Consider the following 17,730-nt stretch of genomic DNA (forward strand, 5'->3'; position numbering starts at 1 on the left):
ACGTCAATGAGTCTGACTTTTTCCTCCCTGTAGGGAAAGCAGGCTTGTGTAAATATACATGAGCACAGACTGCATGCATTTATAAAGGAGGTGGAAAACATTCCCCTGTCATTGGACAGATTTTGCTTCACTGTGTTCCATATAGGATACAGGCACAGCTTTCAGGGTGTAAACCGTAAAGGAGTGTGGGGCACATACTTTTAGCGTTTTGGAAGAAGGCTCTAAGCTCCTTTCCACCTCTGAACAGGCTCCCCACCTCGAATCTTAAATATAGACTGTAGGGGACTCTTCTGCTGATGCCAGCGCATTATCCTCCAAGTCATTAAGGGAAGGAATTGGTTTAATCAACGCTTTTAGAAACTAAAAATCTGTCCTTTACATTTGGGCCGCATATTTTGTTTTTAATACTTTACTAACCTTCTAATGTTATCCTCATTGTCTCTTAGCCTTACACTAAATTAGTAAAGTGTTAGCAGTAGGCATACCCTAACAATCTATTATCAAGAGCTTAATGAGATTCTGTAATATATTTGGTCATCTTTTATTAAAGAGAGGTAGAACTGATATTCCCATTTAATAAGACTTAGATCATTTGTGATGCCAAAACAATATTTTGGCATGTCCTCAATGAAAATGTTACATGAGGAAATAAAAAATATTTAAAAGAAAATGTCTATGTAATACTTTTTCGCATTATAAAACTTGGGAATCAGGATTGAACATAGTAAACTTCACGGATAATGGCAGCGGCAGGGCATTCTTTGTATTATTCTCACAGGAACCCCTCTGTTCTGCTGGTTCCTTTAGGGTAGCCTATCTTAGCAGTACTTAGCAGTCAAAAATGCATTTAGCTCTGTGTTTAGTGTTCCTAGTCAGGAAAATGAGAATATAGTGATTTGTCAGTGCAGTCCTAGGGACTAGAGTTTTGCTTGGGGCTATAGAATATGTGGTATGTGCCATAGCTCGCAACTGATCTAACAGTGTGTGTGGCAATGTACAGATTTACCAATATTGTTTTCTGAAGCTGTGTTCATTTTTATCGTTTTCTTTTCCACCTTGATGATATACTAGCAAGACCTTTCAAAATGCTTGGCAAAGAGACAAGACTCAAGAACACTGTTGTGGAATTGACGTGAGGTATGTAAATCTTTAAGAAACTGTTGGGGTGCTATGAACAAACTGGCTATGGTTTTTTTTTTTTTTTTTTTTTTTTCCTTTTTGCGTTATGTGGGCCTCTCACTGTTGTGGCCCCTCCCGCTGCGGAGCACAGGCTCCGGACGCGCAGGCCCAGCGGCCACGGCTCACGGGCCCAGCCGCTCCGCGGCACATGGGATCCTCCCAGACCGGGGCACGAACCCGTATCCCCTGCATCGGCAGGCGGACCCTCAACCACTGCGCCACCAGGGAGGCCCCTGGCTATGGTTTTGATGGCAGTGATAATGGACATAATCAGTAAGGCAAATTCTCACATAGCCTCTGGTTTTTATGTGTGTGAATGGAGAGGAGGCAAGACCAAAACTAGGACTCCTTATATATCCTATCGCCTCTCCCCAGATAAAGCATTTTCCAGACTCATAGGACTCTCTCTCCCTTAAGCCTCTCCTGGCAAGCCTAAGCCACTCTTCAGGGAATGGGGGTAGGATAGTGCAGCACTGTTGTTCATGGGTCTTCTTCAGGAGGGCTCCATTAAGGAATGCTAAATCACCATCCCTTGACTGGACCCTGCAAAGAGGGTCTCGTGACAAACCCACGTGACCTTCATCAGGCAGTTCTGGAAAAAGGAAATCTATTCCAAAGTACATCCACAGGCTCTGATTACTTTCTCAATGAAATACGCTATGGCCCTTTATTATATTGTAGTGACTACTATGGTATGATCGGAAAGATCAATAGAGCAGTCATTGTATTGATTATAAATGAAGAAAAGTTGAATGGATAATTTGTAGGATGTATGAGGATCTGGTTTATAACGCCCATAGCATTTATCACAATATATAGTAGTGGCATCACATTTGACTCTCACACTAACTTGTTGCAAGATCTTTGAGATCAGGACTATCTCATTTGAGTTTTTATTATATTGAGTATTGTCTGGCATATAGCAGGTGGCTGTTAGTTTTATGAATAAAGGAAGTTATTTTCTGGTATGATTTATCTTTACATCACAGCAATAACATCTTTTTTAAAGCTGAAAAAAGCAATTTTCTTCTCATTAGGAGACTCAGCTGATTCATAATGAGCTAAATTATGTATAAACTCAAGGTTTAGAATAGTGATTCTTTTTTTTTTTTTTTTTTTTTGCGGTACGCGGGCCTCTCACTGTTGTGGCCTCTCCCATTGCGGAGCACAGACTCCGGACACGTAGGCTTAGCGGCCATGGCTCACGGGCCCAGCTGCTCCGTGGCATGTGGGATCTTCCCGGACCGGGGCACGAACTCGCGTCCCCTGTGTCGGCAGGCGGACTCTCAACCACTGCGCCACCAGGGAAGCCCTAGAATAGTGATTCTTAAACTACTTTTTGGATCATAAATCTCTTTGAGAATCTAATGAAACTTCTAATGTATCCTTCAGGGACACCAGATTAAGAACCTTTGGTTTGGAGAAGTGGTGGAAGTAGCCTATCTCTGTAATGCTCTGCCTTCTCCTCCTTTCTGCCACCAGATGCCCTGCTGTAGCCATCTACTCACTAATGGACCACCCTTTATCATCTGGGCCTCGGGCTCCTTCGATATGATCCCTGCTCATTCAGACATCTTTACATGCTGCTTCTGGGACTTTCCTGAGTCACCTGCCCTACCTCAGTAGGTGTATCTAGTCTGTGACTCCCAGCTCTTCCTGAATCAACCCTTCCACTGCAACAGAGAACGAGGAGACAGACGGAGGGGCTCTCTTCCTCTGTGCTGTTGACAGTGAGGGTGTCCCATCCCCCCCCCCAAAGATAAATCACACACAAAAATATTTGAAAGAACCTACCCCATGTCTTCAATAATTTTAGGGTTATCTTCTTGGGAGCTTTCTGGAGATGCATTTCCATTTGCAAGGTATCTTTGTCTATCAGAGAAAAAAACTGATTTTGGCTTACCCACCTGTGGGTAATAAACAGGAACTATGTGATGCATTGTTTCAAAGTTACCTGTAACATACAAAGAATTAAAAGCATTCTGCTTTGAAACTAATAACTAAATTGCAAACATGGCATAGAAAAGCATTAGACTATCTAAAATTATGTTTTATGAAATGGAATTAGATGACGTTATATAGATCCACAGCAAAACCAATAAAAAATTAATATCCAAGATAAAAATATCACAGACTTTCATACATGAGAACCTACACAGGAAAGTTTATGGTCAACTCTCATAGACAAAATGGGTATACCAACATTAATATTAACTGCCCTTGCATTTTGCTGTTATGAGTTTATTTTTTCAGTGTGTTTAACCTCTAGGGAGTAGATTAGTCAATTATAGTTTTTGTAATATGTTCATACCTTTATTTCCAAACTTAACATTCCACATCGTTTCCCTGTTTAAAGATCCTCCTTCCTTTCCAGCAATGATTTCCTTTTAAGTGGAGACTGCCTTATTCGCCTCTAATTCCCCGGGCCTAGCATAGTGTTGGGCACATCTAAGATGCTCAACAAATGTTTATTAAATGACTAAATGAATATATCCATCAAAGCACTACAAAAGTAAATGATGAATAAAACGAAACCAGTTCAACCAAAAAAAAAAAAAAACGCTGAAGGGCATTCAGATATGTTGAATTTTGTTAAAGTGTTTGACTTTGCTTCTAATTTTGAGCTATATAGTTGTGTGACTATATTTAAGACAAGATTTTTATTTTTATTTTTTTAATTTATTTTTATTTTTATTTTTTTGCTTTATAACAAATTTAATCAGTTATACATATACATATGTTCCCATATCCCCTCCCTTTTGAGTCTCCCTCCCGCCCTCCCTATCCCACCCCTCCAGGCGGTCACAAAGCACTGAGCTGATCTCCCTGTGCTATGCGGCTGCTTCCCACTAGCTATCTACTACCAAACGTAAGACAAGATTTTTTTATTGTAACATCCTTGAAGTCTGAGTTAATTTTACCATATAGAGCTCCAAATTTATAGGGCTACCAGAAATATGTAGTCAGAAATACAAAGATGACTATCTTCCTAAGAATTCCTGTTCACTTATAATGTATTTGGTTGTACAGAGGTATCTTTAAATGGTTCATCTTAGCTCTTCTAAAGACCTGAAGGTCTATTGTAGATTTAAAAATATACACAGTATATCTTCTAGACTTTAAGTCATTTTTTCCATTTCTCCTGAGTGGCAATAACAGACACTTTACATAAAGACTACAGTGTAAGCTATTGGCCACATACCTAAGGACAGAGTTATTGCGTGTTAAATACGTATATCTAGGGATATCACAGGTTGTAAGCCTGGGAAGCTCAGAACTGTACCATTTGTTTGGATGAGGTTGGCAAACATGTGTAGGTGGTGAGGAAGAAGGACATCTATAGATGGCCAAGAGAGAATAACTGAGTACTCCTGAGGAAAACTCACATAATTTCTATTACAGCTAGTCAGCTTTCAATTTCAATTTAATTTTAATTTGATTGACCTTACAGTCTATTTTTCAATATAGTACATCATATAATCTATTTGAATACTTTTTTTTTTTTTTTTTTTTGTGGTACGCGGGCCTCTCACTGTTGTGGCCTCTCCCGTTGCGGAGCACAAGCTCCGGACGTGCAGGCTCAGCGGCCATGGCTCACGGGCCCAGCCGCTCTGCGGCATGTGGGATCCTCCCGGACCGGGGCACGAACCCGTGTCCCTTGCATCGGCAGGCGGACTCTCAAACCACTGCGCCACCAGGGAAGCCCCTCTATTTGAATGCTTTTAAAATTTCAAAGTTCTTTCATAATATAGTCTCATTTTTCTCCCTAGTTCCTTTTTTGTTTATAAAAATTATATGTTTACATATCACATATTTACACATTTGCAGATTTTTCTAAATTCCCACCAAACTGAAGTGAATTTCTACGTAGAGCAGACATTATTGTCCTTGGGTCCAAGCATGATTCAGCCAGTCATCAGTAGAGTGGTCACTAGAAGCCAAAGCTGTTTGATGAAGTCAGATAACTGATTAATCACTGTCTCCCTGCTATCTTTGTGACCTTAGACAAGTTATTTCATCTTTCTAAAACTCAGCTTTCTCAGCTGCAAAATGGATATAATAATTACCTTTCCCACAAGTTAAAATGATTAAAGCAGTAGTGCGCATAAATATCTGAAATGTTTGGCACAATAAATGTTAGCTCTCTTTTCTTCCCTTGCCTCCTCTTCTTGGCTTCCTAGACTGGAGTGCTTTCCATTTTAAATTATTAATGATTATCATGATAGCAACTACAACAAGGTATGAAATGATGCTTCTGTACTATATAACATTCTGTATGGCTTTTAAAAAAATTGTGGTAGGAACACTTAACATGAAATCTACCCTGTTTATTTTTTTTATTTTATTTTATTTTTTTATTTTATTTTTTTTTGCGGTATGCGGGCCTCTCACTGTTGTGGCCTCTCCCGTTGCGGAGCACAGGCTCCGGATGCGCAGGCCCAGCGGCCACGGCTCACGGGCCCAGCCGCTCCGCGGCATATGGGATCCTCCCAGACCGGGGCACGAACCCGCATCCCCTGCATCGGCAGGCGGACTCTCAACCACTGCGCCACCAGGGAGGTACCCTGTTTATTTTTTAAGTGTACAATAAATACATTATTGTTGACTCTAGGTACAACTTTGTACAGCAGACCTCTAGAGTTTATTCATCTTGCTTGACTGAAACTTTATGCCTGTTGATTAGTAACTCCCCATTTCTTCCACCACCCCTAGCCCTGGGCAGCCACCATTCCACTCTTTGATTCTATGAATTAGACTATTTTAGATACCTCATATATGTGGAATTATGCAATATTTGTCTTTCTGTGACTGGCTTGTTTCATTCAGCATAATGTCCTCAAGGTTCATCCACATTGTTTCATATTACAGAATTTCCCTTTTTTTAAGGCTGAATAGTATTCCATTGTTTGTATATACGTTATTTTCTTTATCCATTCATCTGTCAGTGGACATTTAGGTTTCTACATCTTGGCTATTGTGAATAGTACTGCAGTGAACATAGGAGGGTTAACATGTCTTTAAGATCCTGATTTCAGTTCTTCTGGGTAAATACTCAGAAGGGGGATTGCTGGATCATATGGTTATTCTATTTTAAAATATTGAGGCACTGCCATACTGTTTTTCACATTGGTTGCACCATTTTGCATTCCCACTGACAGTGTGCAAGGGTTCCAATTTTATCCATGTCCTCACCAACATTTTTTTTTTGTCATTTGATAATAGCCATCCTGACAGGTATAAGGAAGTATCTCATTGTGTTTTTTTAAAAAATATTTATTTATTTATTTGGCTGTGTTGCGTCTTAGTTGTGGCACGCGGGATCTTTGATCTTCATTGCGGCATGCAGGATTTTTAGTTGCGGCATGCAGGATGTTTTTTTTAGTTGCAGCATGTGAACTCTTAGTTGTGGCATGTGGGATCTAGTTCCCTGACCAGGGATTGAACCCAGGCCCCCTGCATTGGGAGTACAGAGTCTTAGCCACTGAACCACCAGGGAAGTCCCATCATTGTGGTTTTGATTTGCCTTTCCCTGTTGATTAGTGACATTGAGCATTTAAAAAATATACCTGTTGGCCATTTGTAGGTCTTCTTTGGAGATATGTCTATTGGAAATGCTGTTGGGAAAATGGTGCCAATTAACTTGCTTGACAAAGTGTTGCCACAAACCTTCAGTTTGTATAAAATGCATTATCTGTGAAGCGCAATAAAGTAAAGCGCAATAAAACAAGGTGTGCCTAAAATCACTTTATTTATTTATTGAAATATAGTTGATGTACAATATCTTGCTAGCTTCAGGAGTACCACATAGTGATTTGACATTTGTATCATTGTGAAATGATGACCACCATAAGCCTAGTAACCATATGTCCTCATGCAAAGTTATTATAATATTGTTGACCATATTCTTTGTGTTGTATATTACGTCCCTGTGGCTTATTCATTTTATAACTGGAGGTTTACCTCTTAATCCCCTTCACGTGTTTCACCCCGCTTCCCCGGCAACCACTGCTTCTCTGTTTCTATGAGTCTGTTTTTGTTTTGTTTTGTTTCGTTTTTTAGATTCCACATATAAGTGAGATCATTCAGTGTTGGTCTTTCTCTTTCTGACTTATTTTACTTAGCATAATACCCTCTATATCCATCCATGTTGTCACAAACGGTAAGATTTTATTTTTATTTTTAATGGCTGAGTAATATTCCATTGTATATATCACGAATCTTCTTTATCCATTCCTCTATTGAAGGATACTTAGGTTGCTTCCATATCTTGGTTATAGTAAATAATGCTGCAGTGGACATTGGTGTGTGTATATCTTTTTTTTATTTTTATTTTTTTTATTTTTTTATTTTTTTTTCTTTTTGCGGTATGCGGGCCTCTCACTGTTGTGCCCTCTCCCGTTGCGGAGCACAGGCTCCGGATGCGCAGGCCCAGCGGCCATGGCTCACGGGCCCAGCCACTCCACGGCATATGGGATCCTCCCAGACCGGGGCACGAACCCGTATCCCCTGCATCGGCAGGTGGACTCTCAACCACTGCGCCACCAGGGAGGCCCTGTATATCTTTTTGAATTAATGTTTTTGTTTCCTTTGGGTAGATACCCAGAAGTGAAATTGCTAGACCATATGACAGTTCTATTTTTAATTTTTTGAGGAACTTCTGTGCTGTTTACCATGATGGCTGCACCAATTTACAATCTCACCAGCAGTGCACCAGGGTTCCCTTTTCTCCACATCCTTGCCAACACTTATTATTTTGTTGTCTTTTTGATAATTGCCATTCTGACAGGTATAAGGTGGTATCTCATTGTGGTTTTGATTTGCATTTCCCTGATGATTAGTGATGTTGAGCATCTTTTCATGTGTCTCTTGACCATCTGTATGTCTTCTTCGGAAAAATGTCTATTCAGGTCCACTGCCCATCTTTTAATTGGGTTATTTGCTTTTCTGATACTGAGCTGTATGAGTTGTTTGTGTATTTTGGATATTAACCCCTTATCAGTCCTATCATTTGCAATTTTCTTCTCCCATTCAGTAGGCTGTCTTTTCACTATGTTGGTAGTCTCCTTCGCTATGCAAAAGCTTTTGAGTTTGATGTAATCCCATTTGTTTGGTTTTGCTTTTGTTTCCCTTGCCTGAGGAGACAGATCCAACACAATATTGCTGAGACCAATGTCAAAGAGTTCACTGCCTGTGTTTTCTTCTAGGAGTTTTATGGTTTCAGCTCGTACGTTTAAGCCTTTAATCCTTTTTGAGTTTATTTTTGTATATGGTGTGAGAAACCGGTCCAGTTTGATTCTTTTGCATGTAGCTGTCTAGTTTTCCTCACACCATTTAATGAAGAGGTTGTCTTTTCCCCATTGCATATTCTTGCCTCCTTTGTTGTAGATTAATTGGCTATATAGGCGTGGGTTTATTTCTGGTCTCTCTATTCTGTTCCATTGATCTGTCTATTTTTGTGCCAGTACCATACTGTTTTGGTTACCGTAGCTTTGTAGTATACAGTAGTATACCCTTGAATGACACAGGTTTGAACTCCTCAAGTCCACTTTTATGTGGAGTTTTTTCTATAGTATATACTACAGTGTTACACGATCTGAGGTTGGTTAACTCCTTGGATGTGGAACGAAGGATATGGAGGGCTGACTGTAAAGTTACATGTAGATTTTTGACTTTGGGGAGGGTTAGCGCCCCTAACCTCCTCACTGTTCAAGGGTCAACTGTAGTTTGAAATCAGGGAGTGTGATCCCTATGGCTTTGTTCTTCTTTCTCAACATTGCTTTGGTGGTACTTTGACATCTTTGGGGTGATACTGAAAATATGCAAGTCCTTACCCTGAGTCTAGTTTTGCCCTTCACAGCCAGCCAGGTATAAGCAGAGGAGGAGAAATGCCTCCTGTCCATTTTATAGGTTTTAGATCTTGAGAAGTTCATATTGCCAACACAGTATCATCACTCATGTGAATACTGTCCGCTAAAAAAGTCCAATTCTTTGAAATAATGTTAACAGTTCATATTCAGGGGATACAATATGGCAAAATCATCAGAGCTTTCCATCTCTGCTTCTCTTCACCTCAACCTCCTTGTCCTAGAGTGATAGAGCTCCTAGGATATGCTATCTATGCATAAAGCCTCACTACACTGTTTTGGTTTCCGTTTCCCTTTTCCCCTGGTCTCACATCTTTCTGTGTCTCCATCCCCTTAGCTGTGGAATTAGAAGACCATTAGCATTCAAACACTGTCACGGAACAGAGCAAGGGCCTCATTTCAGCGTTGTGGACTATAGAATCTGTGAAGAGTGAATTCTAGGATACTCCCCAGTATGCTAAAGATGATTATTACACATCATACTTAGCTACATTTAGTTTCATTAGTTAGGCAGGGGAGGTTGGCGTGTCCTTGTAACACAACCTTAGGCATATTATAATCAAAATATTCAAATGTTGGAGTGTACTTAAAAAAGAGGACAGGCCACAGAGTATAGGGAACATATGTGGTTGTGATACATTTTAATTTTTTATCCTGATGAAAAATGTGATTTTTGCACTTTTGCTAAACAAACATACTTGTGAATTGTTTCACAAGTTACATAGCTGATTGTTGTTTCACCATTTACATAACTAGTGTCATGCACTTTTGCCAGATATAAAATTATACACTTTTCCCCACCCTCATGGCTCTCTGTTTATATAGCTGACATAGTTATACTCAATATGAACTAAACATAGCTTTTTTCATATATGGTAACTACCATTTTCATATATAAACATTATAGGAAAAATTTCCTAGGAATTGTAAACAAGTTTAAAAAAAGCCCATAAAAAATCTAAACAACCCCCCTTATTTTTTTATTTGTTTATATATTTATATTTTATTTATTGAATCAGTGATAAATAGTAACAGCTACAATTGTGATCTAAAAATCAAACAAACTAGAATTAACATTGGGTACATTTCACCATATTTGTTCCATTTGCTTTACCTTAAATAGAAATAGTTTATGTAAAAATTTATCTACTTTTAAATAAACACACTCTTTCTTTTTCTTATTTTTTCAGTGCTAGTTCATAACAACATTGTTTTTAAGACTTTTTGAAACTGCAAAGCTTAATTTTTAATTTTGTAACAAGGATTCTAATATTAATGTGAACACAAAATCTTAAAACACACAATTTCAGAATTCAAAAATTACAAATATTCTCCATTCCATTCTATAGTTATGTGCCCTGGAGCACTTATACACACATGCATGTACCCACAAACCCCCCTTATTTCTGGTATTTTTTTTTGTTGTTGAGTAGAATATTCCCTTTGCTAGTAGAAGTGATCAACTAATGAATGACAGCCTACTTACTTATGTATGAGTTACTTATATCCTCGTTCTTACTGTTCCTTTTTTTGCTGATTTTCTTGGCATCTTTGGATGCTTTCCAATTCATTAGGAATTGTCTTTCCATATTTTTAATTTCTTTTCCATCAAGGAATTCTAGAGAAAATATATATGTTAAAAAATGTAGTATATAAATGCTATAAATGTTATGTATCAATACAGCATGAACATTATAAATACAATATATAAATATTATTTATACACATACAATATATATACCTCTGGTTCAGGACACATGAAGAGCTACACAATAGGCTGAAATAAATTTATTTTTAAAATACCTTATTTACACAGCTTCTGTTTTTGTTGAACTTTTATTTATTTTTAATTTTTTTTTCTGATTTCAAAAAGAATATGTGCATATTATAAACAACTGAAACATGATGGAAAAAACATAAAAAGGCTCTGTAATTACTATCCATATCTCTCCTTCCCATCACTAACAAAGGTAATCATTATAAACAATTTTATGTATGGTCACCTTTCATGTATCATAAAGTATTTTAAAAAACAAAAATGTCATATTCAACAAAAATTAAATATTATCTATTCATTTAAATAATTCTATGGTTATTCATAGGAAAAAGTAAAATATATTTTATGTTAATTTCAATAAGAAGTTTTATATATGTAACATGGTATTTTATTTTATTTTATTTTATTTATTTATTTTTTTTGTGGTATGCGGGCCTCTCACTATTGTGGCCTCTCCTGTTGCGGAGCACAGGCTCCGGACGCGCGGGCCCAGCGGCCATGGCTCACGGGCCCAGCCGCTCCGTGGCATATGGGATCCTCCCGGACCGGGGCACGAACCCGTATTCCCTGCATCAGCAGGTGTACTCTCAACCACTGCACCACCAGGAAGGCCCGTAACATGGTATTTTAAAAGTACATACATTAATAATGCTTATTATATCCTAAGATATAGGATATAATAGGAATAATCACATAGCTGGCCTCTTCGTTCTATGAAGTGAGATTTCAGCTATCTTTACATTTTTTTTTTTTGCAGTACGCGGGCCTCTCACTGTTGTGGTCTCTCCCGTTGTGGAGCACAGGCTCCGGACGCGCAGGCTCAGCGGCCATGGCTCACGGGCCCAGCCACTCCGTGGCATGTGGGATCTTCCTGGACCGGGGCACGAACCCGTGTCCCCTGCATTGGCAGGCGGACTCTCAACCACTGCGCCACCAGGGAAGCCCTATCTTTACATTTTGTTTTTTTAAAAAGTTTTGAAAATTGAGCATATTAAATTACACAAATAATTTTGTGTGTTGTAAAATTTGGAAAATTCAAAGAAATGGAGAAAACAAAACATTGCCTGTATTCCACAACCAGAAATAATCACTGACAACCACGGATAACACTTTAGTATATTTCTTAGCATTGTTTTGTTTTCTAGGTGTGTATTGTGTATATATGTGTGTATTATATAAAAATGGAATTCTCTATTTATACAGTATCACATCTTACTTTTTAATATTGTATTGTGAGCATTTTACCACGTCTTTAAACACAATTTTTAATGACTGATAGTATTCCAAGTACAAATATACGAGTAATTTACCTTTAAAAATATACATGACTGTTCTTCCTGTGTATTCTCTGTTTCCTACTCTTGGCTGGTTGGGTAAAGGGCAGGTAAGGTGTGACTCTCACATACGTGTTTTGAAAAATCGTCTTGGATGTTTCTGATATACCCTCTGTCATCCCCTCTTTCCCCCAAGAGAACCACTGTACTAGCATTATGATGAACCAAGGTTTACTATAGCCATGAGCTTTGAAGTGGTTTTGCCATACGTTGGTTTTTATACTCAAGTACAGCATGTCATAGAAACACTCTCACAAATCTCCTCTGTGAGAGGGCAGTGATTATCTCTCTGATACTGTATAACTTGGTACCTATTGAAGAGCATTGGTCCATTTCCCCTTATATAGTGCAGATTCAGGAATGTTATTATTTGTACAGATCTCATAAAGGGACTCCCCACCTTCTCTCCTTTCAGATGAAAGGAACTCCTGTATGTTCTTAAGGTGCCATTTGGCAAGTGTCAAGCAATGAAAACCTTGATCAATTTTATCTACAGAACCAAGAGTCTCTGGATCGTCAGAGGATTTGTGCCAGTGAAAATTTGGCAAAAGGCCAGCAAGTTCTACACATTTATGACTAACCACTTTTATTGGTAACAGCCACATTTTCTTTTTAAAGAAAGAGTGTCTGATGTCTTAATTATTTCTGAACAGCAGACCTTTTTCATATTTTATTTCTCAATTTTAACTTTTGCTTTTATTAAAATATCAAATTTAAAGTTGACCATTTTTGTAGATCCAGATGTCATATTCATATCTCTGAAGGCTTGCTGATAAATTAACTAAAGAGTTAACCAGCTCTCTTTCTCTAAGAAAATCATATTAATATAATATAAACATGTACCCAGTGATTTGGACACCAGTATCAGTCTATCTCTATATTTCGGTTTGAGACAAACAGGATTTCTGTTTAGATCCATTTTCCACAGCTTCATCAACTTGTTCAGTAAACACTCCAGATCCTATCATTAGAGAAGAAAAAAGAAAGACACGGGTATTTCATATTATCAATATTTCTTTCATGTCAGTTAACTGTTTTTAAAGGTAATTACTGTTTTCCATGGAGTTCTAGCTCAGTGCCAGGTACTTAGAAGGTTACAATAAATGTTTTTTTGATAAAACAGTCTATACTAATAATAGAGAGGACTAAAGATGAGGCAAAAAATAAGGTCCTGAGTTTGGGGCCACAGAACTCTACTCTGTCACACTCCCTTAAATGGACCCAACCTGCAGCTCAGAAACCACTTTGCCTCTGGCTATCCATGCTACAGAAGATGCCCTGTTCTTAGTGGAGCTTATGGAAGTTTACAGATTAAGGCCATTATGGAGTAGTAAGTAAGCAGTCCATTGACATTGCAAGCAATATTTATTGTTGCTTTTTCTTTTAAAAAATCTGTTAAAAAAATATCAAAGGGGAAAATAGGAGAAAAAAAAAAAACTTGTGTGCTCATCACCCAAAGATCACTTTTAGTATGTTATGTATCCTTCTAGTTTTCTTTTTGAGCATAGGGATTTCCTTTTTAATTGTCATCATACTGTAGGTACAGTTTTGTTTTATGTACATCATAAACATTTGCATGTTTTAATAGCTTATAAGAAAATCAGCTTATTGATATTTAAAGGAATAATTAAGTTATTCCATGGTTGAAAATCCAAATAAATGTGAGAAAAACAGATTGATCGCCTTTAAGAACCAGCTATCTCAGTTTGCCCTCTTCACCTCCTCTCTCTCCCTATTTGATTTTTTTTTCAATCCAATATCTCTGTCTCCAATGCCCTGTTTTTCTCTCATTCCTTTTCTTGCTTTCTCCCGTTCCTCATTTTTTATGTGTATATTTTACTTTATCTACTATTTTTTAAAATTTTATTTATTTATTTATTTTTGGCTGCGTTGGGTCTTTGTTGGTGTGCGTGGGCTTTCTCTAGTTGCGGCGAGCAGGGGCTACTCTTCGTTGTGGTGCGCGGGTTTCTCATTGCAGTGGCTTCTCTTATTGCAGAGCACAGGGTCTAGGCCTGTGGACTTGCAGTTGTGGCATGCGGGCTCAGTAGTTGTAGCTCGCAGGCTCTAGATCGCAGGCTCAGTAGTTGTGGCACACGGGCTTTGTTGCTTCACGGCATGTGGGATCCTCCTGGACCAGGGCTTGAACCTGTGTCCCCTGCATTGGCAGGTGATTCTTAACCACTGTGCCAGCAGGGAAGTCCCTTAGCTACTATTTAATGGAAGTGAAATATACTTTATACTTTATTTCTTATATCAATATATGCTCCAAACTTAATCTGTAAAGAATTACTCAAAACAAGTAATGGAAAAACTTTTTCTACTCTATAGCCCATGATTGATTTGTAAAAATTCAGTGGCCACAGGCAGAAAAAAAAGAGGAAAAATACCTTCAGTAGGGCAAAAACAATTACTTTAAAGCAAATGTTTTGCTAATATTAATAATGAATACTGATAATAACTAATTCTGTGGAGAGCTTTCTGGTTGTCAGAGCACTGCCGTATATGTGATGTTGTACGCATCCAGGAGGATTGCATTTCTTTAGAATATGGGTATGAGGATTTCAAAGTTAGTAAAAGTTCCAGAGGATAGCAGCAGGCAAACACCTATGATTCTTTTATCTGTTTTCCTCAAGCCAAGACCAAACTTATCATAGGGTATAAGGGAAAATTGGGAAATACAAATTATGGATTAATTCATACATATTCTTAATTGCAAAGCTGAAAGTAATTGATAATGCATTGCCTGGTATTTTTACTCCCCGTAGCATTTCCTCACCTTCAAAACTTGATACCATTCAGCTTTGTATATCCATTTAATTTAACTATTTATACCTTCCATCTTATTCTTTGCTTGATCCATGTTTCCTGTTGCTTAGATATTTCATTTTTCCACTTCTGGAAATTTTTCTTATGATAAGACTGCATTTACTCTTTAGGTTTTAGAAAATATTTTTTTTCTTACTATGAAGCTTTGACAGCAGTTCCCTTCTATATATTCAAAATCCTTCCCAAACTTTCATATCCAGGAGGTAACAAATATGGAACATCCAGATACGTGCCTGCATCTACATGAAGACATGCTGTCTTTGGGGGAATCATTAGAAGAACAGCCAGATGTCCAGAACCCACTGCAGAGCGCTTTAATCTTGCTGAGACCAATGTCTTCATATAGAAAATGGTGTCTCGAGTTCTGCCTACTTCATTATTTGTCAGATATTTATTGAGTCATGGGCTAAGTTCTGGGCTAGACTCTAATGGATTCAAATAAATAATTTATGTGAAAAATATAAGGACTTGTTTTAAACATATACAGGCAACCCTAAACTTTCTGACATTGCTTCTTACTATTTGACCTTAGGCAACTCTGTATCCTCATTTATAAAGTGAGGATAATTAGGATTAGTTGTTGTGGGATATAAAGTGCGTGGAACAAAGCAGGTAAAGAATAAATGTGTTAATTCTCTTCCTCTTTGCCTGCTCTGCCCCCCCTCAGTTAATTCTCTTTCTCTTAATTTTGGTCAACAGAGAGCAAACATAGTTGTAAGGGAGAATAAGCTTCTGATCCACTGACAAGTAACTGACTTCGTAAAAGAAAGCTCTCTTCAGAAGTTGTAACTTCATCCTTCAGTCCTGGGCCCTGGATTATGCCCTCTTCACAGCATTTGTTCCACAGCTTTTGATACAGCCATAATTATTTTATGTGAGAGTTTCACTGTATTTCTCTTAGTTTAAAAAACTCTAAGGATGGAATTGTGCATTGCATCTTTGTACATCGTTGAATATGATGCCCATCATCCAAAAGTTAATAATAGCAGTAAGAGAACTTTAAATTTATATAGATAAAAAGAATCCTGTAGATTTTTGTTAATTGTTCCTCACTTGATAAATTATCCTCAACATACTCCTTCCAGTGTATGTTTATTCAAGACTAAACTAATCCTGTGCTGCAATATGATTACTCTTTGGATACGCTCTGGTTGTTCATTGCCTTCTTGTCTTTAATAAAATGCTTTCACTTTCCTGCCCTTCAATAAGTTACTAAAGGGAGCAGACACTTTTCTGGACAGTCTCTGTATGATAAATGATCATGTCACACTATCACTTAGAGGAGTGCTGCAAAATACTAAGGAGCCAATTCTATTTCCCATGCAGGGTTGGTGCCTCAGCTACTGTATAGGAGCCTACAATTAATGATGGCTGCTGATGAACCTGTATCGGACCAGAGTGCTCCAATCTTTATTGGAAACGTCTAGCCCAACTGTCCTAACTAAATCTAAAGACAGCCATTTGTCATCCCCCTGACTGCCTGTCATCATCTGCCTGGGAAAATCTATAATTTTTGGCTTGTTCCTGACTAAACTGTGGAGTGAATAAATTTATCTTTGGGTTACTCTGCTTGTCAGGATCAATATTGAGCAGAGGTTGAATAAATTAGAAACTGGAAAAACATGACAGGCTGTAGAGGTTTGTTCATTTGTGTCTTATAAATCAAATATTTAGTTTATTTAAGAGGCAAGCACGTCAAATTTTTGATTTCCACCATTCATTCTAAGATGCTTTACCTCATGATAAATGGTCATCAGAAAACCAATGAAGTAAATCACTGATATATCTGACTGTGAGATGAACTTTTCAGATCATTTTATTGATTTGGCAAACTTTGCAGAAATAAAAACTGTAGGTAAAGATTAAAATTTTTTTCTTTCAAGTTTTTATACATTTTTGCAACCATGATATTTGACTTAATAGTGTCAGCAAGATATATAATGTTGGCCCTAGAAAAGTTCATGGCTCATCAAGCTACTTGTAGAACTCCAAGTTTTATTATAAATAGTTATTAAAGAATTTAATATTTTAATACATTGCTGCATGCTTATTTAAAGGAGTTACAGAAAAAAATGGAAAGAGGGCCTCCCTGGTGGCGCAGTGGTTGAGAGTCCGCCTGCCGATGCAGGGGATACGGGTTCGTGCCCCGGTCTGGGAGGATCCCATATGCCGCGGAGCGGCTGGGCCCGTGAGCCATGGCCGCTGGGCCTGCGCATCTGGAGCCTGTGCTCCGCAACGGGAGAGGCCACAACAGTGAGAGGCCCGCATACCGCAAAAAAAAAAAAAAAAATGGAAAGAAATGTTAATCAAAAGTAAATATCATTGAAACTAGAGCTGTAGAGTTAAAGAAGGGAGTTTCTAAAGTATGGAGTATTTGACTTAAAACCTTTTTTTCTCCTCCTCAGTGATTGGTTTTGCCACCAGTTTTATTGGGGAGACCTGGGTCATCAAGCACAGAGTTTTTTCAGTTATCTGCCTTTGGTCTCACACTTCCTCTTCCATTCTTCTTTCTGATTTTTATTAACAAAGGAAAAGTCCCACCTCTTTTCCCAAATTAATCAGTTCTCTCGATCCCTTCCACTCTCCACAGGCCTCCTCCTCTTGGGATCATCTTTCTCTTGCATTTCCATTTCCAGTCTATCCCTCACCTCTGGCTTTTATCCTCTTACGTATCATCACTACACTTCTTGAAAGAGTAGTCCAGACCAGTTCTTCTCAAACTTTTATGTCGTTACAAATCACCTAGAGA

At 38.1% G+C, this 17,730-nt stretch overlaps 1 protein-coding gene and 1 long non-coding RNA gene across 3 annotated transcripts in view; one reads left to right on the top strand and one right to left on the bottom strand.

The window, feature by feature from the left end:
• The window catches only part of LOC132500917 (uncharacterized), a 43,894-nt gene extending 27,421 nt beyond the window's left edge, over positions 1-16,473 (top strand). Inside the window, exons 2-3 of one of the 2 annotated variants that reach the window (XR_009534095.1) lie at positions 1,072-1,137; positions 16,308-16,473. This is a non-coding gene — a long non-coding RNA (uncharacterized LOC132500917). Of the gene's footprint in view, positions 1-1,071; positions 1,138-2,661; positions 2,741-16,307 lie in introns of those variants that run through there. The other variant, XR_009534096.1, reaches the window with a different exon arrangement.
• PPP1R42 (protein phosphatase 1 regulatory subunit 42) overlaps positions 1-17,730 on the bottom strand; it is a 39,280-nt gene that overhangs the window by 3,772 nt on the left and 17,778 nt on the right. The window contains exons 5-7 of the mRNA XM_060116255.1: positions 12,999-13,116; positions 10,531-10,662; positions 2,974-3,133 (exon numbers count right to left, since the gene is read on the bottom strand). Coding sequence (XP_059972238.1) covers positions 2,974-3,133; positions 10,531-10,662; positions 12,999-13,116 — 410 coding nt within the window. The remainder of the gene's footprint in view (positions 1-2,973; positions 3,134-10,530; positions 10,663-12,998; positions 13,117-17,730) is intronic.

The sequence above is a fragment of the Mesoplodon densirostris genome, chromosome 13, assembly GCF_025265405.1.
Source record: "Mesoplodon densirostris isolate mMesDen1 chromosome 13, mMesDen1 primary haplotype, whole genome shotgun sequence".
In the NCBI taxonomy this organism is placed as follows: Eukaryota; Metazoa; Chordata; class Mammalia; order Artiodactyla; family Ziphiidae; genus Mesoplodon; species Mesoplodon densirostris.